The following is a 27,071-nucleotide window of genomic DNA, read 5'->3' as shown; positions in this document are numbered from 1 at the left end:
CTTGTCTAGAATGAGAATGCGATGCTAGTGAGCCTGGCAGTTGGCTTCTCTGCAATCATAGTTACATAGTTAGCCTGGCTGAAAAAAGACAAAAGTCCATCCAGTTCAACCATTAAAAAAAAATGTTCTAATCCTACACCCACAGTTGATCCAGAAGAAGGCAAAAAAACCCAGCAAAGCATGATCCAATTTGTTCCTGCTGGGAAAAAAATTCCTTCCTGATCCCCCGAGAGGCAATTGGATATTCCCTGGATCAACTTTACCTATAAATGTTAGTATCCAGTTATATTCTGTGTATCTAAGAAAGAATCCAGGCCTTTTTTAAAGCAATCCATTGAGCTGGCCAGAACCAACTCTTGAGGGAGTTTATTCCACATTTTCACAGCTCTTACTGTGAAGAAACCTTTCCGTGTTTGGAGATTAAATCTCTTTTCCTCCAGACGTAAAGAGTGCCCCCTTGTCCTCTGTGATGAGCTCAGGGTGAATAGCTCTACACCGAGTTCACTATATGAACCACTGATGTATATACACATGTTGATCATATCCCCCCTTAATCTCCTCTTCTCAAGAGAGAATAAATTCAGTTCCTCTAATCTTTCCTCATAGCTGAGCTCCTCCATGCCTCGTATCAGTTTGGTTGCCCTTCTCTGTACTTTCTCCAGTTCCCCAATGTTCTTTTTGTGAATTGGAGCCCAAAACTGAACTGCATATTCCAGATGAGGTCTTACTAATGATTAGTACAGGGGTAATATGATATCTTTCTCTCTGGAGTGTTTACCTCTTTTAACACAAGAGGATTTTGCTCGCTTAAGAAACTACATAATAAGTAACAGAATGGTACTTACAGACTCTGTATATATTTTACATTTTTCAAGTCTGCATATGTGCAACCCCAGTAAAGCCTTGTCTACATTTAAGGAGTTTAGAACAAACTATAAGGCAGCTTATTGGGTCACTTCAAAACTATGTAGGTTTTTATGATAATCTTTGACAACATCCTCCCAAACACCCATATGCAGCAGTATGGGCACACTTTAAATGCCATGTAGTGGTTGGCATTGGTCTAGAATACCTAACAACCTCACTTTGAATACTTCAGGTATTTTTTAAAGGTTTTTTTTATCACTTTCATGTAAATTAGTCTTTATAGTGTCTCCCAGCACCTACATCCAGGCCCCAAGGAAAAGATTAGAACCTTTTATCCATTTTTTTAAGGCTGTCTCCATCAGGAGCATTCCTTTAATTTCCTGTACCAGACACACAACAGGAAGTGAATGAGTCCCACCTTTGACAGCTAGCACTAGAACAGGTGTTCCCATTGGAATATTTCCCCTCTACTCCCCTCTGTGTAAAAGTTAGAATTTCCCCTCCCTTCCTGTCCCAGTGACAGCTGTCAGTAAGGAACGTTGGAGAACATTAGGGAGAGCATTGTCACCATATAACAAGAAAGGACCTTCATGGCAGGATCACCAGGCTTTATTGTATTAAAAGCTGCAGATTTAGGAATGAATTTGAAATGATGTTTCCCACCTCTGCTTTAGGCTGGCAGATAGATGCCACACTAATAATGATCAGGTCCTTCATAAAGTTCTGACATTACTGGAGTTCCCAACTAGAACAAGCTACTGGACATCATGACCATTCTCTACATTCCTCTATCCAGAGATGGAACAACTACACTTAGAGATATATGTTAATATCTAACATCACTTAGATATATACAAAAAAGTAAGAATGGATTAAGGTGCTATTAGTGTTTTTACAGTTGTCATTTTCTAGATTATAATTGGATTTTTGAAGCTTACTAATGTAATTAGTTTGCTGGGAAAACTCATACCATAAGTACATCCTTCAGAGATGAGGCAGCCTCAGCCAAGACCCTCTCCACCGATTGCCTCTTCTTCTTCTCATCTTCCAACTCACCAATCACCTTGTCTTTATCTGCAATCAGTCTCTGCACCTCTTCTTCCAGATGGTCCATTCTCTGTCTAGAAGGAATGGTGCCATAAATTGATTGGCAATAATAGATTAATAATAGAAAAGGCAACTATCGTATGTCCTGGGAGGAAAGTGTACGTCAATCTGGTACTCTTTCTTACTTTTCTAAACTGAAGACCTCTCTAAGGTTATCTTCCATACCAAGATGTTCCTTGTAACATATGCCAAGAACAAAAATTATGCCATTACAGCAGTTTGTCCCTAAACCTGGTCAGCTTTGGTACTACCATAGAAACCTTTCTAGTGCTAAAAACTTTTCTTGTGTCTGAGTCTCAGATGATTTGGCTCCCATTTTTGTCCCCTAACTACACTGCAGTGTTTTAGTTATAATGATAGCAACTGACAGTGTAACCCATCACTTCTTTCTGGCTACCAATGGGGTTTTGGGTTAAATTCCCTTCATTCCCAATTTAAAATGACCAATATTCAGGTTGAGTGTCCATACAGCCTACAAAAACTCACATGTCCTGTTCAAAGTTTAAATGAACACACATCCTGTAGAGAATTTTCCAATCAATAGCCAATGATAGAATAAGCATAGTCTTCCAAAGGCCAGGACAGCACTTGGAGAAGACTATAAATATTGTGGAGTCAATTTTATTTATTTTTTTAAATGAATACATTTATATAAAGATTTTTTCTTATAACTGAATGTCTACAAACTGGATACACCCTCCTCCCGGTCCATATCTCTAAGTCTTTCCTCCGGTTGGCAAAGGTGGAATTGATCAACTTCCTCTAGGCCTATGGGGCTAAGAGGATTTCCTATCGGTTACTTTCTCTACCTAAGCTGCAGGGAGGTATGGGGTTTCCTGATCCCTTTAAATACCACCTGGCAGTACATATGAGTAGGGTGCTGGACTGGGTTAAGCATAGGCATGTGAAAACAGGAGTACACCTGGAACAAGATACGGCCTTATTTCCATTGTTGACCCTACCATGGCAATATTCCGCTCTTCCTTCTGCAAGGTGTGCCCACCCCTTAATAGGTGCCACCTTGCAAGCATTATCAAAATTAGGGTGTGTACCGTCCCCATCTGGTACTCCGGTGATGTCCCCTATTATTGGATCTATGGGTTTCCCAGCATATGTCACAGATCCCTGCTTCTCGCCTTTTTTGTCTACAAACCAATATCGACTTAACGATTTCATCTCTGGGAAAGGATGAAATCTATCTCAGAGATTCAATGGACAGGTGACCCCCAACTTCCCTTCTGGCAGGCGTTACAATTTAGGCATTTCCTTTCTTCTATTAAACCTAATACGGTCAGTCCCAGGTGGCCTTCCTCCTCTGAGCATCATTGCTCTGATACAACAACATATCTTATTGTTTTCTTATGCTATCCTAACGACACCCAAGGAAGGATACATCCCACCCTGTCTGAGTAAATGGGAGGATAAATTGGGCCTCACACCCACAGAGGAACAGAGTTTCAGAAGGATGGGCACAAATTGTTGACCAGATGTGTAGACTACCTAGAGCAGGGGCGGACTGACCATTTGGAAACTCAGGCACTGCCCGGGGTCAGTAGGGGGCCCCATTAGATGCCCCTGGTACCTTTTTCTTACACTTTTTTGAGTTTGGGCGAAGACACAGGGGCCCCATGAACCCCTATTGAGGGCCTGGAGTCAGTAGGGGGACCCACGAGATGCCCCTGGTACCTTTTTCATAGGCTTTTTTGAGTTTTGGCAAGGACACAGGGGCCCCATGATCCCCTATTGCCCGGGGGCCCCATGAGTTGTCAGTCCGCCCCTGACCTAGAGTGTTGAATACAACAGAGTACACCCATTACACTGGTTATGCTGCTCTATTTAAAGACAGAGCGTGGTAGTGAATTCTCTGTATGAGAAGGCTTCTGTTTAAGTGAAAATCCATACAGAACAGCAAGGAAAGGGTTCAAGCTATTTAATTTTAGCTGAAGCTGTTTAGCTTTGTACTAATTAATCAGCAAAGCAGTTAAAGTTAGCCTGGTAAATGTATAAAAAGGAGCCTAGAGCTCCACCTGTTGACTGGAAATTGTTCATATGGAATATCTCAAGACTACAAATTTACTTGACTACAAAAAATGAAAAATGCATTTACAATGTAATTTACTTTAGTCCTAAATATAATAAAAAATATATAAAAACACCATACATTCATATGAAATTCTGAACCAACCTACAATGAGGCCTGGCACCATCAGCGGTGTATACCTGACATTTTGGGCAATGCTTCAATTATATATTATATAGAGCAGGGAACAACCACAACCTTTGTAAGGTTTTTATTGCTGTGTCTTCAGGATGTCTGGGACATTGGGGAAATTTCCTTTCAATTTGTCTCCAAAGATGCAACAGGAAGTAAGAAAAAAAACCTCGACAAAATAAGGAGAACTCTCCTCTTCGCTATCAACAGAACAGGTGTCCCCACTGGAAGCTTTCCCCCTCACTGTTCCTGTGACAACTTAAAAATGTTGGATTTTCCATCACATTTTGCACCGATGGCAATGGTCACCAGGACAAAAAGATGGTGAATTTCCCTAGTGGGAACACAGACAGCAATAAAAACCTGCAGAGGTTTCAACACAACCCAGCTCTATCTAAAATAAAAAAAGTAATGTGCTATTGCTGGGCTCTCACAATCTCTTCTCAGTCTTCTGCATTGAGTGACGCTGGTCATTGTTCAACCCGCAAGACTAGGGAGGATATCTTGTGGCAGAATAGAGGTACTAAGGAGAGCAGTGCTGTACTGAGGGTGAGTAGCCTGGAGCTGGACTTTAAATACAGTATATATTTTTTATACACTAGCTTATGTACTTGAATTGTATTAAGATCAACCTTGATTGCTTTAACCACTTGCCGTCCGCCTGCTGTTTATAAACGGTAGGGCGGTGGCACTCCAGGGGCGGGTTGCCGTTCATAAACGGCACCTGCCTTTTCTAGCTGTGCGCGCTCCCTGGGAGCGCGCAGCACCGCGATCCGGTGCCCGCTGTGTCCTCCAAACACAGTGAAACACTGATCGTCGGACAGTACCTCTGTACGAGGTCCCGATCATGTGATCACTGATTGGCCAATCAGTGATCACATGCAAAGTAGTAAGCAAGATGTCACTTGTGACATCATTGCTTACTACGTGTGAAATCCGTGAATGATCACAGAGGTCACATGGTACAAGGGTATTCATAACAGCCTTGTACCATGTGACAAGGTGTGACCAATCACAGCTCACTCAGTATTTCTCAATGGCTGCAAGAATGCAGACAGAGAGAAAGAGAAATGATTGCTTTTACATCCTATACGGGTGTAAAAGCAATCACTGTAAAAAAAAAAAATCTTCATCACCCCCCATAAGTAGTACAGTGTCACCATGGTGACACTGTACTGCTAGGGTGACAGTATGTAAAAAAAAACCCATAAATAATAATATAAAAAAATAAAATAAAATAAAAATGTAAAAAAAATGTTTAAAAATTATAATTTTTGGTTATAAACTAATTTGGCTTATTTTTTTTTTCTAAAAATATAACGGAATACATTTTGGCCAAGATTTATGATGAAAGATTATTTATTTGCAAAGTTTTATAAGAAAAACACTTTTTTTTCAAACTTTTTGGACTTTTTCATTTACATAGCAAAAAAAATAAAAATCCCAGCGGTGAATAAATACCACCAAAATAAAGCTTTATCTATCTAAAAAAAAAATGGTAAAAAATTCATATGGGTACAGTATTGCATGACTGCGCAATTGTCATTCAAAGTGTGATAGCGCTGAAAGCTGAAAATTGCCCTGGACAGGAAGGGGGTAAAAGTGTCCGGACAGGAAATGGTTAAAAACTTTACTTTCTGTGAGGCATAGCAGGTGGTTTACTTCATTTATGAGCTGTTGCACCTTCTGTGTATAATTTTCCCTAGGCCGGCCCCTGGATCAGGCTGTACTGTTCCCGTAATTTCTTGTGACTTGGGTAACCGCTGACCTTAAGATACTATGGATAATGGGGTATCATGTATACAACATACCAATCACAGGTTTTCCTCTTATTTTCTAACATTAATTAAAAGATGGAATTTTATTGGTTGCCATGAGCAGCATTCTTGGTTAAAGTGCCAAACAATCCTCATAAAGTTCACCTGAGGGTTTGTGCCTCCTCCTGCAGGGTCTGATGGTCCATGTGTAGCTCAAGTAGCTCGTGATCCTTCTGGTCAGCTATGTCCAACATCTCCTGCTGCTGCTGGCACTTTTCAGTTAACATGCGGATCACCTAGAATGTCAAGCAGCCATAGGAAAGAAGAAAATTCATTTTTCAATATACATGTATGGTGTAACATTGGAGCAATTATCAATATAATGATGCCCCAAAATTTGGTAGTGTAACCAATTTAAAGGTTATTGTTCCAATAGAAATTCTGTTTTGAAATAAAACACTTCTTTCCCAACCTATGTGATCTAGTTTTGGAGCTCTACTTTGATCCATTGGGTGTGCATTAATGCATGTTACATTGCACATTAATGTTCGCTGCATTATGGTAGCCCATTCATTATGAATGGGCTGCCAATGCACCACACCTGATCCCGTGACCCTTTTTGGCAATATAGCACACTGTGGTGCAGTGTGTCGCCTCCTGCATTGCACTTATTGTACAGGGCATTGGAATCCTATTCTCAATCAATGAAACGGCACATACAGAAGGTGCATTGCTGTATATAGTGGGAACAGGCAGAAACACACATGCTTTACAATGCATTGCTGCAAAGCATGAATGCAAATGATCCCTCAAGGATAAGTCCACCAAGAAAAGACAGTTCAGTTTTTGGTAGTTGATGGAGACTTATTCAACATTTCATATTCCTGATATCTGCCTGTTGCACCATGTAGTTGTATGAAAAAGTATCCTGTCTTCTTTGTATTGCTTCCTTTGTGTGAAATCTCTGGTGTTCCTGCCAGTCCCTCTGCTTTCCTATTAAAAACTGACCACGCTAAGCAGGAAAACGCAGCGTGGTCAGTTCTCTAGCTGTGCTAGGGACTCAGTCTGCTCTCCTCCAATGATCAGACTTCTGCTGACACTCCTCCCCCTTCCTACACAGCCATTTACTGGGAAGCTTAGTGTGCTGTAGTTTCTCCTCCCTTGTCTCTCTGTGCAGCTGAGCACTTATAAAAAAGGAAAAAAAATGTATTTGTAATGTTTTTTATATCTATGCACAAATGTTTTGCCTTTCATTTCTATTTTAAACAGAATGGGTTGTTTTAGAAGGTAAGGGTTTATATACTGTATACTTTACACCAGTTGCCAGGACTGCACACCTGCTTTGACAATTATAGGGGCTTTTAACATTATGTAACAGGATTAGCTGGAACACACAGAGGTGAATGGCAACTCCAAGGTGGACAGATACAGAGTGTGAAATTATGGCAGGAAGGTCTCACTATTAGAATATTTAAAATATAGAAGTAACTAACTTAGCCATCAGACTCCACCTATAACTAAACCATCACTTTTGTTTGTATTTGCCCTTTCATAAGTGAAAGATATGCCTGTGTAGGGTCCCTTAAAGGAAAAGTCCACAGTGAAAAACAGAGGCCAGAAAGACACTCTATTTTCAAAGAGTGGCTGTAATGGAGAGGTGCGCTGGGAGGAGGCCTATGGCAGCACTGGATATAATGGGGTTTATTTACTAAAGCTGGAGAGTCCAAAATCAGACTCCCTTCTGCATAGAAACCAATCAGCTTCCAGGTTTCATTGCCAAAGCTTCATTGAACAAGCTGAGGTTAGAAGCTGATTGGTTTCTATGCAGAAGGGAGTCTGATTTTGGACTTTCCAGCTTTAGTAAATACACCCCAATGTGACTGTTTATTCTGGAGTCCGGGAGTGCGCTGTTAAGGTGCTCTGCATTGAATGAAATGGTCCAGTTCTCATGATGGTGCATCGCTGCTTAGATGTGAACAGGCTTACACAAAAAGTTGTGTGTTTCTAAATATAGCGAAATTGCAGCTTTCCGCAAAATAACCCCTGGTGATCCTGCCACAATGGTCCTTGTAAAGGTACTTCCCCAAAGTGTTTTCCTGCACTGTTAACCTGTCACATGTTCTTCCAATGGTGATTACTAGTGGCTGTGTCAGCACAGGCAGGCATGGTCCACTGATGTCACCATCAGGAAACCTGCCCAGAGAAATACCATGCAGACATCACTGGACTGCTTGCAGACAGGACGTTGCTGCCAAGAAGCTGCTGGTAATTAGCAGCAATGAGAGACAACAAAAGATAAAATAGGAAAAAACTGTATTTTATTTAAAAAACAGTGTTTTCAACATTTTTTTGATCTGCAGTGTTTATTAAAATTTATCCTGCCATGAAGGTCCTTGTTTAGACACCATGGCGGTTATTTACTAAAACTGGAGAGTGCAAAATCTGGTGCAGTTCTGCATAGAAGCCAATCAGCTTCCAGGTTTTATAGTCTAGGCTTAATTAAACAAGCTAAGTTGGCTTTGCATAAAATAGTGAAGCGCTCCCAAATTAGCTAAAAAAATTATTCAATAAGTGAAAAATTACATAAACACTTCTCATATATACCCATACACTATTAACTCTTAATAGATCTGTGATAAAAGATACCAAAATATACAATTCATAATATATAATGATAAAAACAATTAACATAATACTACTGATTCATAAAAATGTGACAAATCGTGATACTTGTGACACAACTGAATATCAAAAAAGATATATAGTGATGCTGCGATAAATAAATACATATGTCTGTGTTAAACCCTATAACAAATTAGAAAAAATTGCTTCTTAGATCAAAAAAAAATATATAAATAAATAAACTCAGTGTTTCAAAAAAACTCAAATAATCCAATCAAAATTCATCAGGGTACCGTGTACCCTGATGAAGTCACGACGCACGTGACGCAACGCGTCGGAACGCCATTCCCAGCACGAGATTACGTCACTTCCGGTCACGTGGGGACGTTTTTGTCCGGACGCAGCGGCCATATTGGTTTCCCTCCCTGCATGAGAGTACACCCATGATGTGAGGTGAAAAAGCGCTGTATCCAAAGATACCATGTGAGTTGGAAAGTTTGTTATGCCATATTACTTATAATAAACGGTGTTATACTATGGGAAGTTTCTGTTTGTGCCCTATATGACGTGGTAAGAGGAGGTGGAGTGGAAGTCCTGAGGTTCCTGCCCGAGTTGCTTGGAGGAAAGGATTGCCTTTAAGGAGAGCCTTTTTGCCTTTTGGCCCTGTGTGGGTCGAGGAGGGGAGGTGAGCAGGCATTTCTGCCGTTGGAGGATTCCTTTCTTGAGCACTAGAAGTGAAGATCACAGAGTGTTTCACATTTTTGCATGGATTATTTGAGTTTTTTTGAAACACTGAGTTTATTTATTTATATATTTTTTTTTGATCTAAGAAGCAATTTTTTCTAATTTGTTATAGGGTTTAACACAGACATATGTATTTATTTATCGCAGCATCACTATATATCTTTTTTGATATTCAGTTGTGTCACAAGTATCACGATTTGTCACATTTTTATGAATCAGTAGTATTATGTTAATTGTTTTTATCATTATATATTATGAATTGTATATTTTGGTATCTTTTATCACAGATCTATTAAGAGTTAATAGTGTATGGTTATATATGAGAAGTGTTTATGTAATTTTTCACTTATTGAATAATTTTTTTAGCTAATTTGGGAGCGCTTCACTATTTTATGCACGGTATTTTTGACTTATTGGTTGAGTTTGAGTGATTGCAGCTAGTAGATAGGGACCTACCCATATTAAGCGCAGGAGGATATCCCCCCTTATTTTAAGCTAAGTTGGCTGCCATGCACAGCTGCACCAGATTCTCAGTGCAACAGTTTTAGTAAATATACCCCCTACTGTCATGGGGTGACAACTGTGTCCCAGTTGTGCTCCTGGGTTGTCACCTGTCATTACAAGGCCACCTAATGCAGACTATGAGGGATACACATTGCCCAGTCATGGTTCATCTTTGTCGCCATCAGGAAGCCGGTTCAGTGCTAGTTGACTGGCTGTCATGCTAATCTATCAATACTTTTTGAAATACTGAGCTGACACAAGCATATAGATCAGCATCAGATCTGATAACATTTAAAATGTATGTGTGACAGACCCAACCGGGACAGGGCATTTGGAGGGGACTGCAGGCTAGCCTCTTGCCTACTGACCATGGCCCTGGCATCTGAGGGGGCTCTATTCTTTGGTGTGTGCCTGGGGTGACCTTTGGAATAGTTTACTTGGGATTCAAGTCCATGTCTCCCCAATGCACACATACTCTGAGAACTGGAGGACCAACATACAGATTTGGGGTCTCTGTGACCAAACCAGCATTGACTGCTTCAACCCCCCTCCTTCCCAGACTCAGAGGCTCTAAGAAGATGTTGATCTAATTAGCTCTTGCTCTAATGTGTTTATTAAGGTGTTATGTGTTTACTATCTTCTCCCATTGTGTGCTTCCTAGGTGTGCATTCCCATTGTTAATTGAGGCACCTATTGTGGGTCTGTTGGCAAGTCCTCTTGGAGGCTCCTACATGATGAGAAATCATGCTTCACCTCAGTATCTAATCAGTGTGGAATGTAATATTTGTTTTATTGTTCATGTGGGGGCACTGCCCCTATTTCTGAGTGTATAAAAATCTGTGTTTCTGTTCAATAAAGTAGTTCCAGTTTGGCATCTAAGCTAGTCTTGTCTAATCTTGGGTGCAATTCCCAGCTATAATACCTTGGTCCTGTGTCCCAGTGGCAGGAAAGCAGTTCTCTGACAGAATCTGGGTGACTGGTGTTCCGTCACAGTATGTATAGCCAAAAATGTTTCTTTTTACTTCTGGATAGTGTGGGCAAGGATTAAATTCCCTGTCAATTTAAACAGTTTGCATTTGAGGCCAATCATCCCCAGGTAATCACTGCATGTCTGATTACATATGAATGCCTACAAATGGCTGCATGGGCTTGTCAGCTTCTCATTGCCTTACATAGGACTTCCTCACAGTGGACGCAAAAACCTTGTTGAGTCTACCACAGGAAATCATAATTGGCCCCTAAATGCACATGTGAACAGGCCCTTATACCAGGGGTGGACTGACCATTTAAGCACTCGGGCACTGCCCGAGGGCCCGGGGTCAGTAGGGGGCCCCATGAGATGCCCATGGTACCTTTCATAGGCTTTTTTTGCTTGTGGGCGAGGACACAGGGGCCCCATGATTTCCTATTGCCCGGGGGCCCCATGAGTTGTCAGTCCGCCCCTGCCTTATACTGTGATTTGACTGCATCCATCTCTCCTCATTGTCTCTAGGATTACAGTTCACATAAATGACTCCAGCAATGTTGAGTGTAATATGTCACCTTTTGGTTGCTTAGATTTTTCTTCACCAGCTCCCTCTCATTCTCCTCCAGCACCACCAGCTGTTTGTAGAGTTCAGATTCTCGCTCTTTCAGTAGGTCGTTCTCATTGATCAGGTCCATGCTCTTATCTGACATCTTGGCCAGCTGAGAACCAATAGCCACATTCTCGCGGATTGCTCGCTTTGTAGTCTCTGCCATCTGGTTGTTGGACACCCTGCGGAATTCAGCTGCCACGGTATTCACCCGCTGGACCATTTCCTTCTTCAACCTGTGGAAAAAGATAGTAATTCTGAAAACCTTATCTGTGTCATGCATCCATACACATGATAGAGGGTGTGACCAATATAGAGCAACCAGGTTGATCAACCAACCTTCATCTAAAAGGGCAGTTATACTAGTGAGACGAGCGCCTTTCCAAGAACTGTCACGCACTACTATCCCTGGGTTTGTTTGTGCCCCTGACAACAATGTATATGTATACTGTATGTACAGTATGTCCTGTATAGACACAGCCATCCAATAAATAAAATACCAATCAGGTGAAAAGGCTCATTCAAGCCTTACATGGGTGCTGGCCTCGGCTCGCCACCATATTATAAAGGAAAAATAGATGACGGCCAAACACCAGAGATTTATTGAAAAGTAAACATCCTTTATTCTTCCAACGATGGGAGAGACAGCACAGAGGACTGACAAGCTGAAAGCTTAGTAATAACAGAAAGCCTGGTATGACTAAGTACTTAATTGTGTGAAACGCGTTAACAGCTTGTCAGTCCTCTGTGCTGTTTCTCCACTCTTTGGAAGAATAGAGGATTTTTACTTTTTGATTAAGTCTCCTGTGTGCAGCCATCATCTCTTTTTCCTGTATAGACACTTTCTAGGTAGCTCTATCAGTCTACGCAAGAAACTCTGACATATCTAAATTCATTTTTTTCTGTGCAATTAGAGCCAGTAGTCATCTGTTAAAGAACTTTATGGACATTAACATTATTAACCATTAGCGGCCCGGCCTATAGCTGTTTGGCGGCAGCAAAAATGCATTAGCTTTCCGGGGTGTATGCCATTTGGCGTCCTCCCGCACAGGCGCAGTTCGCACGGTTGCAGAGCCGCGCAGCGGCGCGATCTATCACCGATCTATGGTAACATTGTACTACTTTGGTCATAGTAAAATATGAAAAAAATGAAAAAAAAATATGAAAAATCTTAAAAAAAAAAAAAAAAAATGTAATAAAAAATTAAAAATAATAAAAAAATAAAAAAAATATATATATATATATTTTTTTTTTCATACTGTCACCAGTCAGTGTCCCTGTTCACCACCATGCCAGTTATATGATGATGCTGTACTGCACTGGTGACAGTATGTAAAAAAAAAAAATAGTGAAAATAATTTTTTTAATTTTTTCATTTTCCGAAAAATGACAAAAAAAAATACAACTTCAAAAAACTCGCCATTCCTCTTATGAAGTACATCGGACTGTCTACTTTACAAAAAGGGGTCATTTGGGGATATCTGTACTGTTCTGACATTCTTGGACCTCAAGAAATTAGATTGGCTGTCAGTACTTAAGGATTGATCAATTTTCAGATCTATACCATAGTTTGTGAACTCTATAACCTTCCTACAAACTAAAAAATACATCCTAATTTGGGTTATTTTCACCAAAGACATGTAGCAGAATACATCTCGGCCTAAATTTATGAAGAACAATTATTTATTTGTAAACTTTTATAACAGAAACAAAGAAAAACGTGTTTTTTTTTCAAAGTTTTTGGTCTTTTCTTGTTAAATTTAGCAAAAAATAAAAACCCCAGCGGTGATTAAATACCACCAAAAGAAAGCTCTAGTTGTGTGAAGAAAATGATAAAATTTTAGTTTGGGTACAATGTTGTATGACCGCGCAATTGTCATTCAAAGTGTGAGAGTGCTGAAACCTGAAAACTGGCCTGGGCAGGAAGGTGTAAAATTGCCCGGTATTGAAATGGTTAATGTGTATGAAAACCCTAACCATGATTTTTTCTAGTTTATTCCCTTTTGCTCTGTTAAATATACCATTAACTTGCCCCTATACCAAAGCCTAAGGCAGCCCATAGATGACTGTTTTTTTTCATTCAACCTGCGGGTCGAACAAAAAAAGAAAAAATGACTTGCTTCCTCCATCCACATGTTCAAGGTGAATGGGGGAATCCTCCCTGCTGAGCCTTTGTATTCTTACAGCGGAGAGACTCTCACGCTATCAGAATACACTGATCAGCACTGCTGGCTATAGCCAGCGGCATTGATCGAGCAGAAATTTTCCAACAAGGTGGTTGTACAGAAATCAATCCGTATATTAACTTCTGTGCAACAACCCTGCCCTTACATAGATTAAAATTCTGTTACATACTTAGTTACATAGTTAGTCTGGCTGAAAAAAGTCCATCCAGTTCAACAATAGAAAAAAAAAAAAAAAAGTTATAATCCGATACCCACAGTTGATCCAGAGGAAGGCAAAACACCCAGCAAAGCACAATCCAATTTGCTCCTGCTGGGAGAAAAAAATCCTTCTTGATCCCCCGAGAGGCAATCGGATATTCTCTGGATCAACTTTACCTATAAATGTTAGTATCCAGTTATATTCTGTGTATCTAAGAAAGAATCCAGGCCTTTTTTTGAAGCAATCCACTGAGCTGGCCAGAACCAACTCTTGAGGTAGTCTATTCCACATTTTCACAGCTCTTACTGTGAAGAAACCTTTCCGTGTTTGGAGATTAAATATCTTTTCCTCCAGACGTAAATAGTGCCCCCTTGTCCTCTGTGATGACCTCATGACCTCTACACCGAGTTCACTATATGAACCACTGATGTATTTATACATGTTGATCATATCCCCCCTTAATCTCCTCTTCTCAAGAGAGAATAAATTCAGTTCCTCTAATCTTTCCTCATAGCTGATCTCCTCCATGCCTCTTATCAGTTTGGTTGCCTTTCTCTGTACTTTCTCCAGTTCCCCAATGTTCTTTTTGTGAATTGGTGCCCAAAACTGAACTGCATATTCCAGATGAGGTCTTACTAATGATTAGTACAGGGGTAATATGATATCTCTCTCTCTGGAGTCTATACCTCTTTTAATACAAGAGAGGATTTTGCTGGCTTTAGAAACCGCAGCTTGGCATTGCATGCCATTATTAAGCTTGTGATCTACCAGAACCTCCAAATCCTTCTCCACCATTGTTAGTCCCTGCTAAACCGGTCAAATCTCAGTCCGTGTATGGCCAGCTTCAGCAAAACCTTAGCTTAAATAGCTACATTTTAGGCAACAATTGACAAAAAGAATGTACTATAATGGAACTTAAAACAATGCAGAGAAGGCAAACTAAATTAGGGAAGTGCATGGAAGAGCTCGGATTTAAGGAAAGGTTAGCTGTTAGCTGAACAGAATGTTTTTCCTATGAGAAGAGATTAGATTGGTATGGTCACCTCATGTAAAAAAAAGAAATGGTCCATAAAGTACATTCACAGGAAAGTTGTTCACTTTAAAAGGTTATTTCACCTTTAATGACATTTTCCGAAAACATCCCTATGCATTAAAATGTCCTCAGTATATAATTATGCAGTCCTCCATTTTATAAAATAATGCTTACTTTTAAAGCCGTTTATTCCAGTGCCGTCCCCTCTCTGTCCTGCAGATAGGAGAACGTACTGAGCGTTGGATGCACAGTCCCTGGAAACTCACAAACAAGCACTCGTCTTCAATCCCCACCCACGCATGCGCAATGCGCTCTCTCACTCTTGCAGAATGCTGAGCTGTGAGAGAGAGCAAACTTTGCACGCATAGGTAGATAACTAAGCGGAGTACTCATTTAAGAGTTGCCAGGGCCACATATCCAATTCCCAATATCCCTGCTAACTTCAGGATACACAGGGTATGGCAATGGAATATGCAGCTTAAAAAGTAAGCATTCTTTTAGATAGAAGAGGAATTGCATAACAATGTATTAAGGATGATGTAATGCATAGGGGTGTTTTTGGCAAATACACTATATTGCCAAAAGTACTGAGGCGCCTGCCTTTACACACACACATGAACTTTAATGGCATCCCAGTCTTAGTCCGTAAGGTTCAGTATTGAGTTGGCCCCGCCCTTTGCATCTATAACAGCTTCAACTCTTCTGGGAAGGCTGTCCACAAGGTTTAGGAGTGTGTCTATGGGAATGTTTGACCATTCTTCCAGAAACACATTGTTGAGGTCATGCACTGATGTCGGATGAGAAGGCCTGGTCTCCGCTCTAATTCATCCCAAGGTGTTCTATTGGATTGAGGTCAGGACTCTGTACAGGCCAGTCAAGTTCCTCCACTCCAAACTGGCTTATCCATGTCTTTATGGACCTTGCTTTGTGCACTGGTGCGCAGTCATGTTGGAACAGGAAGGGACCATCCCCAAACTGTTCCCACAAAGTTGGGAGCATGAAATTGTCCAAAATGTCTTGGTATGCTGATGCCTTAAGAGTTCCCGTCACTGGAACTAAGGGGCCAAGCCCAACCTCTGAAAAACAACCCCACACCATAATCCCCCCTTCACCAAACTTTACACTTGGCACAATGCAGTCAGGCAAGTACCGTTCTCCTTGCAACCACCAAACCCAGACACATTCATCGGATTGCCAGAGAAGCGTCATGGTCACTCCAGAGAACACGTCTCCACTGCTCTAGAGTCCAGTGGTGGCGTGCTTTACACCATTGCATCCGACGCTTTGCATTGCACTTGGTGATGTAAGGCTTGGATGCAGCTGCTCGGCCATGGAAACCCATTCCATGAAGCTCTCTACACACTGTTGTTGTGCTAATCTGAAGGCCACATGAAGTTTGGAGGTCTTTAGCTATTGACTCTTTAGCAGACAGTTGGCGACTTCTGTGCACTGTGTGACCCCACTCTGTCATTTTACGTGGTCTACCACTTTGTAGCTGAGTTGCTGTTGTTCCCAGTTGCTTCCACTTTGTTATAATACCACTAACAGTTGATTGTGGAATATTTAGTAGCAAGGAAATTTCACAGATGGACTTATTGCACAGGTGGCAACCTATCACGGGACCACGCTTGATTTCACTGAGCTCCTGAGAGCGACCATTCTTTCACAAATGTTTGTAGAAGCAGTCTGCATGACTAGGTGCTTGATTTATACACCTGTGGCCATGGAGGGGACTGGAAAACCTGAATCCAATGATTTGGAGGGCGGGCCCAATACTTTTGGCAATATAGTGTATCATTAAAAGGAAACCAATCCTTCAAAGTTACTGCAAAGTCACACAGGAATTCTTTGTACTTGCAGGTAAAGAGGTTTAACATCTCCATACAGTATGAGTCTGTATTGTCAATCGTATTGTTCTGTGAGAAATAATGAATACCTGTAAGTGCTACACTAACACCTTAGTTACTATCATGTGCATGGCATAAAAAGAATCAATAAGAATCAAGATCAGAACATTATATATGGAAATATAAGATGTACATAAGGCAGTGGAATAATTCCTCTATACCCCTAACTGGATAATCTCAATGGAATAAATTAACTTCACAGCAATCCTGACCTGTCCTTATCCAGCACTGCCTTCATCTCCAGATCATACATCATTTGTTTGTGTCCTTCTTCCTGAGCTCTTAACTTTTCTTCCAATGCAGCAAATTTGGCCATCAGTTCCTCTTTCTGCACCCTGAACTCTTCCAAGGAAGCCAATTTACCAGCTGCAAACAAAGCACACAGGTCAAAAACACCAATATTACTTATGTCACAACTTTTTCCAGATGCCAAACTGCCAGCTTACTTTGTGTTCATTTGCATATTGCTGGCGCAACTCTTAGGCTCCACCCCTGAGGAGCCTACACTCTACAGTCCCTCCCACAGTCATAAAAAACACACACAAGACTATTTACATAATGCCCATTTTTGGGCATAGTAAATCAGTTATTATTGCTTCATTATTGCTTCATGATTTCAGAAAAAAGTAGTGGAGAAAACAAAGGAAAGTGACTATAAACAGCTGTGAGGTTGGCATTCCCTGTATGGGCAAAGCACAGATTCACTTTAAGGCTAAAATCTTCATTAGCAAGGCGTCAAATGTACAGGAATACTGTGTATGAGGATGGTAGCAGGAGCCTACTCTGTAGTGCGAAGGTAAAACTTTGACAAAATCTGTGATTTCCCACCCTGCAAACTGGGAATGTTTGAAATAATTGAAGCCCCTTAAAAGAATGGAAAAAGCATATCAGCAATAACCATAGAACTAGATCCAGCAAACACATAGGTGGCCAGTTGCCCTTTTTAGCTACAGCGAAGATACAATGAGCATTTAAAGGTAGAATAAATGACAATCAGCAAACCAGTTTATTTAAGGATTGTATAGCACTTAAAAATATTTTATCTTTTCTTAACACAAAATAGCAAAAGTGTGCCTGTTAAGGCTGGGATATTATAAACAACACTTAAGATATGTTTCATATACAGAAGTATCAGTTAGAAGGAGAAACGCCATGTACAATTTTATAAGAAATAGGGAAATATCTACAGGACAGAAGTGTGGAGGGAATGACAATGACAGTATCCAAGAGACAAGAATGCAGAGGGTATGACAATGACAGTGTGTACAGTACAGAAGCGAGGAAGACATAAGGGCAAAAAGTGCAGGAGAGGAATGCGGAGGGTATGACAGAGACAGTATCTACAGATGAGGAGTGTCAGAGGGTATGATGGTGGGCAATATGACTAGCAGAGGATTGTGGAGGGTATGACAGTGAGCAGTATGTACAAATGAGGGGTGTCAGAGGGTATGATGGTGGGCAATATGAGCAGCAGAGGACTGTGGAGAGTATGACAGTGAGCAGTATGTACAGATGAGGATGTGTCAGAGGGTATGATGGTGGGCAATATGACCAGGAGAGGAGTGTGGAGGATATGACAGTAGGCTATATGAGCAGAATTGGGGTGTGACGGGTATGACAGTGGGCAGAATGTGCAGGAGCGGAATGTGGAGGGTATACTGGTGGCCAATATGTACAGGTGAGGAGTACAGGGGGTATAACAACCGGTATTAGTACAGGTGAGAAGTGCAGAAGGTATGATAGCACGCAGTATGTGCAGGAGAGTAGTGTGGAGGATATCACAGAAGGCAGTATGTGCAGGAGAGGAGTGCAGATGGTATAAAAAGTGTCAATTTGTGCAGGAGAGGAGGGCAAAGGATATGGTAGTAAAAGTATCTGCAGGAGAGGAGTGTGCAGGGTATGACAATGGGCAATATGTGCTGGAGAAGAATGTGGAGTGTATGATGGTGGGTGGTATGTGCAGGAGAGAAGTGTGCAGGATATCACAGTGATCAGTTTGTGCAAGAGGGGAGTGCAGAGGGTATGACAGTAAACCGTATGTACAGGATTGGAATACTAAGGGCATGTGCAGGGGAAGAGTGTAGAGGATATCAAAACAGACACTATGTGCAGGAGATGAGTGTGAAAGATATCAAAGCTGACAGTATGTACAGGAGAGGAATGCAGAAGGTATGACAGTGAGCAGTATATACAGTTGTGTTCAAAATAACAGCAGTGTGTTGAAAAAAGTGAATAAGGCTGAAAATCCTTCTAATAGCTTTTATTTCGATACACACAAATGCATTGGGAACACTACACATTCTATTCCAAATCAAAACATGAAGAAAAATATATCAAATTTGTGTTGTTCCTCTAAACTAAAATTTAAGAAAAGTGAATATTAGACTGTTCAAAAAAATCGCAGTGTTTGTATTCTTCTTTACAAACTCAAACATTCACTATATAAACTGAAAAATGTTTGAAGATTTTGCTTTCCTTTGAATCACTTAATGAATATTTCGTTGTATAAGCACTGTTTCTGAGAACTGCTGTACATCTGTGTTGTATGGAGTCAACCAACTTCTGGCACCTGTGATCAGGTATTCCAGCCCAGGAGGATTGGACTACATTCCACAGTTCTTCTCTATTTCTTGGTTTTGCCTCAGAAACTGCATTTTTGATGTCACCCCACAAGTTTTCTATTGGATTAAGATCCGGGGATTGGGGTGGCCACTCCATAACGTCAATCTTGTTGGTCTGGAACCAAGATGTTGCACATTTACTGGTGTGTTTGGGGTCGTTGTCTTGTTGGAACAGCCATTTCAAGGGCATTTCCTCTTCAACATAAGGCAGCATGACCTCTTCAAGTATTCTGATGTATTCGAACTGATCCATGATCCCTGGTATGCGATAAATAGGCCCAACACCGTAGTATGAGAAACATCCCCATATCATGATGCTTGCGCAACCATGCTTCACTGTCTTCACAGTGTACTGTGGCTTGAATTCAGTGTTTGGGGGTCGTCTGACAAACTGTCTCTGGCCACTAGACCCAAAAAGAACAATCTTACTTTCATCAGTCCACAAAATGTTGCGCCATTTCTCTTTAGGCCAGTCAATGTGCTCTTTGGCAAATTGTAACCTCTTCAGCACGTCTTTTTTTCAGCAGTGGGACTTTGCGGGGGCTTCTTGCAGATAGCTTGGCTTCACATAGGCGTCTTCTAATTGTAACAGTACTCACAGGTAACTTTAGACCTTCTTTGATCTTCCTGGAGCTGATTGTTGGCTGAGTCCTTGCCATTTTAGCTATTCTTCTATCCATTCGAATGGTAGTTTTTCGCTTTCTTCCACGTCTTTCAGGTTTTGGTTGCCATTTTAAAGCATTTGCGATCATTTTAGCTGAGCAGCCTATCATTTTCTGCACTTCTTTATGTTTTCCCCTCTCCAATCAACTTTTTAATCAAGGTACGTTGCTCTTCTGAACAATGTCTGGAACGACCCATTTTCCTCAGAATTTCAGAGAGAAATGCACTGTAACCAGCATGTACAACATTTGCTGCCTTCCTTCCTTAAATAAGGGCAATAATTGCCACCTGTTTTTCAAAGAATGATTGACCTCACTAATAGAACTCCACGCTGCTATTATTTTGAACATGCCCCTTTCAATTAGTGATTCAATTACACAGAATCAGCAGCATGCATGTCATGACTGTTGGGTCTGTTGGATTTCTATTACTCTACTACACCTGCTAGTAAATTATTTGCCATGTAGAAATATCATTTCTACCAAAAACAGTGATTGATCAGGTTAGTGATGTCTGACTGCTATTATTTTGAACACAAACTGTACATGATTGGAATACAAAGGGTATGTGCAGGAGAGGAGTGTGGAAGGTATGACAGTAAGCGGTATGTACAGGAGAGGAGTGTGAAGGGTATGACAGTGGGCGGTATGTACAGGAGAGGAGTGTGGGGGGTATGACAGGGTGTGGTATGTACAGGAGAGGAGTGTGGAGGGTATGACAGGGTGTGGTATGTACAGGAGAGGAGTGTGGAGGGTATGACAGTGGGCGGTATGTACAGGAGAGGAGTGTGAAGGGTATGACAGTGGGCGGTATGTACAGGAGAGGAGTGTGGAGGGTATGACAGTGGGCGGTATGTACAGGAGAGGAGTGTGGGGGGTATGACAGTGAGCGGTATGTACAGGAGAGGAGTGTGGAGGGTATGATAGTGGGCGGTATGTACAGAAGAGGGGGGTGGAGGGTATGACAGTGGGCGGTATGTACAGAAGAGGGGGGTGGAGGGTATGACAGTGGGCGGTATGTACAGGAGAGGAGTGTGGAGGGTATGACAGTGGGCGGTATGTACAGGAGAGGAGTGTGGAGGGTATGACAGTGAGCGGTATGTACAGGAGAGGAGTGTGGAGGGTATGACAGTGGGCGGTATGTACAGGAGAGGAGTGTGGAGGGTATGACAGTGGGCGGTATGTACCAGAGAGGAGTGTGGAGGGTATGACAGTGGGCAGTATGTACAGAAGAGGGGGGTGGAGGGTATGACAGTGGGCGGTATGTACAGAAGAGGAGGGTGGAGGGTATGACAGTGAATGGTATGTACAGGAGAGGAGTGTGGAGGGTATGACAGTGAACGGTATGTGCACGAGAGGAATACAGAGGGTTTTGATGTGGATGTAATCTTCAGGAGATAGAAGACAGAGAAAGTTATGACAATGTACCTGAAGTGTAGTCAGGGTGTGTAAGACATGAGAGGAAAAGAGGTGCAAATGTCAAAGAACATGATAGGATACTTTTTTTGCATTTTTCAAGAGTGGGGACATCTTTATTAAGACAGTCCAGGATCAACTGGATCCCTGATACCTCCCTTTGTGTCCATCAGACACACACTGGGGACAGGTAATCCCTATCTGCAATTCAATCAGCTTCAGCACACTGAAGCAAAGAACCTGGATGTGCTCAGAGCTGAGGAATTGTGGGTTCCTGTATGCTTCGCCTGGGGTCATGGGCTGATCTTCCTCTCTAGATACAGACAGTGACAACACAGGGGAATTGCGTGGAAGAGGTGGAAGGGGATGTGAATGTAGGATGTCAGCAATGACAAGTCACATAGCTTGCGGAAGGCAAAATAAAGACACATGAAGATAACAGAAACATGTCTGCAAATCATCATTAATATGGATAGGATAGGGTAGGGTATTATAGGATAGGATAAGGTATGATAGGATAAGGGAAGGGTATCATAGGATAGGATAAGGGAAGGGTATGATAGGATAGGGTAGGGTAGGGTATTATAGGATAGGGTATGGTAGGGTATTATAGGATAGGGTAGAGTATTATAGGATAGGATAGGGTAGGGTATTATAGGATAGGGTAGGGTATTATAGGATAGGGTAGGGTAGGGTATTATAGGATAGGGTATTCTAGGATAGGATAGGATAGGGTATTATAGGATAGGGTAGGATAGGATAGGGTATTATAGGATAGGGTAGGATAGGATAGGACAGGGTAGGGTATGATAGGATAGGAGTAGAGGACAACTCTTACCCAGTAGCATGTTCTCTGAAGTGAGACGATCCATGTTCTCCTGGGATTCAGTCCGTACCTGTGCCAGCTGTGCCTCGTAGGCTTCTTTCTCTGCATCTTTGGCCTGTTGTAGTCCAGTCAGCTGATCGTTGAGGTCAGCGATTTCATCCATACGTTGGTTGAGGGTTCGCTTGAGAAAAGACACGATCTCTTTCTTATCACTGGACAATTGCTCGAACTGTGCCTGAAACTGACTCTCCTTTGCACAAATTTCATCCCATTTGTTCTGATACCTGTGTATAAGTCAAGCTGGTTAACTACCTCCAATCTGGGCCATTTCTAGCACTTTTTGTTCACATGTAACAATCAGTATTTTTTGATAGAAAATTACTTAGAGCTCCTAAACATTATATTTTTTTTTAAAAAGAGGACCTAGAGAATAAATTGATGGGTTTGATGTTTTTTGTCACACGGTATTTGCATAGCAGTTTTTCAAACGCAATTTTACGGGAAAAAAATACACTTTTTTTAATTTGATTGCAAATAAAACACAATCCATGACCCATATAAAAGATGTCACACCGAGTAAACAGATACCAAACATGTCATGCTTTAAAATTGCGCATGCCTGTGCAATGGCGACAAACAACGTACATCCATAGGCGAAGCCTTAAAAGCCTTTACAGGTTACCACTTTAGATTTACAGAGAAGGTCTGGTGCTAGAATTACTACCCATGATCTGATGTTCAAGGTAGTACCTCACAAGTGTGGGTGTAGCGCTGTTTTCATGTGTGCGGGACCAATGCACACATTTGAGCGCGAGCATGGAAGTGGGTGAAGTAGGGGTGATTTACATTTTTTTTTTATTTTTTATTTTTTTTATTTTTACACGGTTTCTTTTATTTATTTTTGATCACTGTTATTGCTGTCACAAGGAATGTAAACATCCTTGTGACAGCAAAAAGGTACATGACAGTTACTATTTAGGGAGAGATCTGGGGTCTATAAGACCCCAAATCCCTCCTCTGCACTTAAAAGCATTCAAAAACACCAAGATCGGCATTTCTGAATGATTTTATTTTTTAAAAATGGCACGGTTTACTTTCGAGTAAACCGGAAGTAATGTCAGGTCATCGTTTCCGGTTCACTGTAATGGAGAGCCAATGAAAGCCAATCCCGGCTTTATTCGACTGTCCAGCTAGCTGGCACATGTTGGTGGGAAAGGCGAGCCCAAGAGAGCGGAGGAAGGCAATCCTCACCCGCTGCTTGTAATAGCAATCTAGCGGCTGGAAAGCTGCTGCAATTGCTATTACAAGAGAGCCGACTGATGGCTCTAAAAAATGGTACTGCAGTGGCAGGCATCACTCCTGTATAAACACTGAAAGTCCAGTGACGTACATTTTCATGGTCGTCTAAATAGCATCATGGGTAGAGTAATGCACTGGGGCCCCTACTAGCCTGCCCCAATTTACACACCTACTGTCAAGAATGAAAGTATAAATAGTTGATAGAATTAAACATAATAATTAGTACTTTCTATAAAAGTGATTTTAAACAATAAGAAAACATTCCATAAATCAAAGACTAATCAACGCAAAGGGCACAGTACGGGGGGAGGCAGAAGGGCACAACACTGGGACTAAGGAGGGCACAGTACTGGTTCTGGGACGCTGCCTGGGTTATCCCGGGACAGCTCTGTAAAAAGCATGACTGTCCTGGCAAATCCGGGACAGTTGGAAAGTATGATGTAATACAAGATTATCACGGGGCCCCCATGCACCCAGTGCCCAGGGGTGCTTGTGCATTAAGGCAGCCCTGCTGTGAGCACAGAAGATACCTGTAAATCCTGCCTGAAATCCAGTGTCTTTGTAACTTCCTGTGTCTGATCTGGAATCTTAAACAACATTATCAGCAATCATTAGTTCTTTTCTGTACATTACAGAGCAACTTCCCCTTATGTCATGTAATGTTTTGGCATGATCAGTCATATTTTCAATATCAGTGTCAAATATCACAATTTCTGCCAGGGTATGCATGCTTTTGAGCACAACCATATAAGTCATTGTTTTTTCCTAGTTTTGGTTAGATAGAATTAAGTTTGGGAAAAAATAGAACCCATGTCAGGATCACTACAAAAAAAAAAAAAAAAAAAGAAGTCTGGGGTACTGACTTACTTAGTCCCAGTAGATGTCTTAGTAATACATTAAGTTTGATGTAAAAAGTTTCCTTTAGGGCCTTTTTACAATTGGCCATAGGATAACATCTGTAGGACAAGGACTGTAGGATAAGAACTCTACGACAAAGGCTGTAAGATAATAGCTGTAGGATAAGTACCACAGGACGAGGGCTGTAGTATCAGAGCTGTAGGATAAGAGGTGTAGGAGAAGGGCTGTAGGATAACAGATTTAGGACAAGGGCTGTAGGATGAGAGGTGCAGGACAAGAGCTGAAGGATAACAGGTGTAGGACAAGGGCTGTAGGATAAGTGGTGTAGGACAAGGGCTGTAGGATAAGTGGTGTAGGACAAGGGCTGTAGGATAAGTGGTGTAGGACAAGGGCTGTAGGATAAGTGGTGTAGGACAAGGGCTGTAGGATAACAGGTGTAGGACAAGGGCTGTAGGATAACAGGTGTAGGACAAGGGCTGTAGGATAAGAGGTGTAGGACAAAGTCTGTAGGATAAGTGGTGTAGGACAAGGGCTGTAGGATAACAGGTGTAGGACAAGGGCTGTAGGATAAGAGGTGTAGGACAAAGTCTGTAGAATAAGGGGTGTAGGACAAGGGCTGTAGGATAAGTGGTGTAGGACAAAGTCTGTAGGATAAGTGGTGTAGGACAAAGTCTGTAGGATAAGTGGTGTAGGACAAGGGCTGTAGAATAAGAGGTGTAGGACAAAGTCTGTAGGATAAGTTGTGTAGGACAAGGGCTGTAGGATAAGAGGTGTAGGACAAGGGCTGTAGGATAAGAGGTGTAGGACAAGGGCTGTAGGATAAGTGGTGAAGGACAAAGTCTGTAGGATAAGTGGTGTAGGACAAGGGCTGTAGGATAAGAGGTATAGGACAAGGGCTGTAGGACAAGAGGTGTAGGACAAGGGCTGTAGGACAAGGGCTGTAGGATAAGTGGTGTAGGACAAAGGCTGTAGGATAAGAGCTGTAGGACAAGGGCTGTAGGATAAGAGGTGTAGGACAAGGACTGTAGGACAAGGGCTGTAGGATAAGTGGTGTAGGACAAAGTCTGTAGGATAAGTGGTGTAGGACAAGGGCTGAAGGATAAGAGGTGTAGGACAAGGGCTGTAGGATAAGAGGTGTAGGACAAAGTCTGTAGAATAAGTGGTGTAGGACAAGGGCTGTAGGATAAGAGGTGTAGGACAAAGTCTGCAGGATAAGTGGGGTAGGACAAGGGCTGTAGGATAAGAGGAGTAGGACAAGGGCTGTAGGCTAAGTGGTGTAGGACAAAGTCTGTAGGATAAGTGGTGTAGGACAAGGGCTGTAGGATAAGAGGTGTAGGACAAGGTCTGCAGGACAAGGGCTGTAGGACAAGGGCTGTAGGATAAGAGGTGTAGGACAAGGACTGTAAGATAAGTGGTGTAGGACAAGGGCTGTAGGACAAGGGCTGTAGGATAAGAGGTGTAGGACAAGGGCTGTAGGACAAGGGCTGTAGGATAAGAGGTGTAGGACAAGGGCTGTAGGATAAGTGGTGTAGGACAAGGGCTGTAGGATAAGAGGTGTAGGACAAGGGCTGTAGGACAAGGGCTGTAGGATAAGAGGTGTAGGACAAGGGCTGTAGGATAAGTGGTGTAGGACAAGGGCTGTAGGACAAGGGCTGTAGGATAAGTGGTGTAGGACAAGGGCTGTAGGATAAGAGGTGTAGGACAAGGGCTGTAGGACAAGGGCTGTAGGATAAGTGGTGTAGGACAAGGGCTGTAGGATAAGTGGTGTAGGACAAAGTCTGTAGGATAAGTGGTGTAGGACAAGGGCTGAAGGATAAGAGGTGTAGGACAAGGGCTGTAGGATAAGAGGTGTAGGACAAAGTCTGTAGAATAAGTGGTGTAGGACAAGGGCTGTAGGATAAGTGGTGTAGGACAAGGGCTGTAGGATAAGTGGTGTAGGACAAAGTCTGTAGGATAAGTGGTGTAGGACAAGGGCTGTAGGATAAGAGGTGTAGGACAAAGTCTGTAGGATAAGTGGTGTAGGACAAGGGCTGTAGGATAAGAGGAGTAGGACAAGGGCTGTAGGATAAGAGGAGTAGGACAAGGGCTGTAGGATAAGTGGTGTAGGACAAAGTCTGTAGGATAAGTGGTGCAGGACAAGGGCTGTAGGATAAGAGGTGTAGGACAAGGGCTGTAGGACAAGGGCTGTAGGATAAGAGGTGTAGGACAAGGGCTGTAGGATAAGGGCTGTAAGACAAGGGCTGTAGGAGAAGTGGTGTAGGACAAGGGCTGTAGGATAAGAGGTGTAGGACAAGGGCTGTAGGACAAGGGCTGTAGGATAAGTGGTGTAGGACAAGGGCTGTAGGATAAGTGGTGTAGGACAAGGGCTGTAGGATAAGTGGTGTAGGACAAAGTCTGTAGGATAAGTGGTGTAGGACAAGGGCTGTAGGATAAGAGGTGTAGGACAAGGTCTGTAGGATAAGTGGTGTAGGACAAGGGCTGTAGGATAAGAGGTTTAGGACAAGGGCTGTAGGATAAGAGGTGTAGGACAAGGTCTGTTAGATAAGTGGTGTAGGACAAGGGCTGTAGGACAAGGGCTGTAGGATAAGTGGTGTAGGACAAGGGCTGTAGGATAAGAGGTGTAGGACAAGGGCTGTAGGATAAGTGGTGTAGGACAAGGGCTGTAGGATAAGTGGTG

General features: G+C 42.0%; 1 protein-coding gene across 1 annotated transcript in view; it reads right to left on the bottom strand.

The window, feature by feature from the left end:
- The window catches only part of CFAP157 (cilia and flagella associated protein 157), a 43,885-nt gene that overhangs the window by 13,864 nt on the left and 2,950 nt on the right, over positions 1-27,071 (bottom strand). Inside the window, exons 2-6 of the mRNA XM_089668995.1 lie at positions 22,250-22,521; positions 16,925-17,078; positions 11,356-11,623; positions 6,109-6,239; positions 1,838-1,988 (exon numbers count right to left, since the gene is read on the bottom strand). Coding sequence (XP_089525121.1) covers positions 1,838-1,988; positions 6,109-6,239; positions 11,356-11,623; positions 16,925-17,078; positions 22,250-22,521 — 976 coding nt within the window. The remainder of the gene's footprint in view (positions 1-1,837; positions 1,989-6,108; positions 6,240-11,355; positions 11,624-16,924; positions 17,079-22,249; positions 22,522-27,071) is intronic.

The sequence above is a fragment of the Staurois parvus genome, unplaced genomic scaffold (genome assembly GCF_062004578.1).
Source record: "Staurois parvus isolate SC_StPar_1 unplaced genomic scaffold, SC_StPar_1.0 ptg000068l, whole genome shotgun sequence".
In the NCBI taxonomy this organism is placed as follows: domain Eukaryota; kingdom Metazoa; phylum Chordata; class Amphibia; order Anura; family Ranidae; genus Staurois; species Staurois parvus.
The sequence above is the reverse complement of the archived record's forward strand: the minus strand, read 5'-3'. Positions and strand labels throughout refer to the sequence as shown.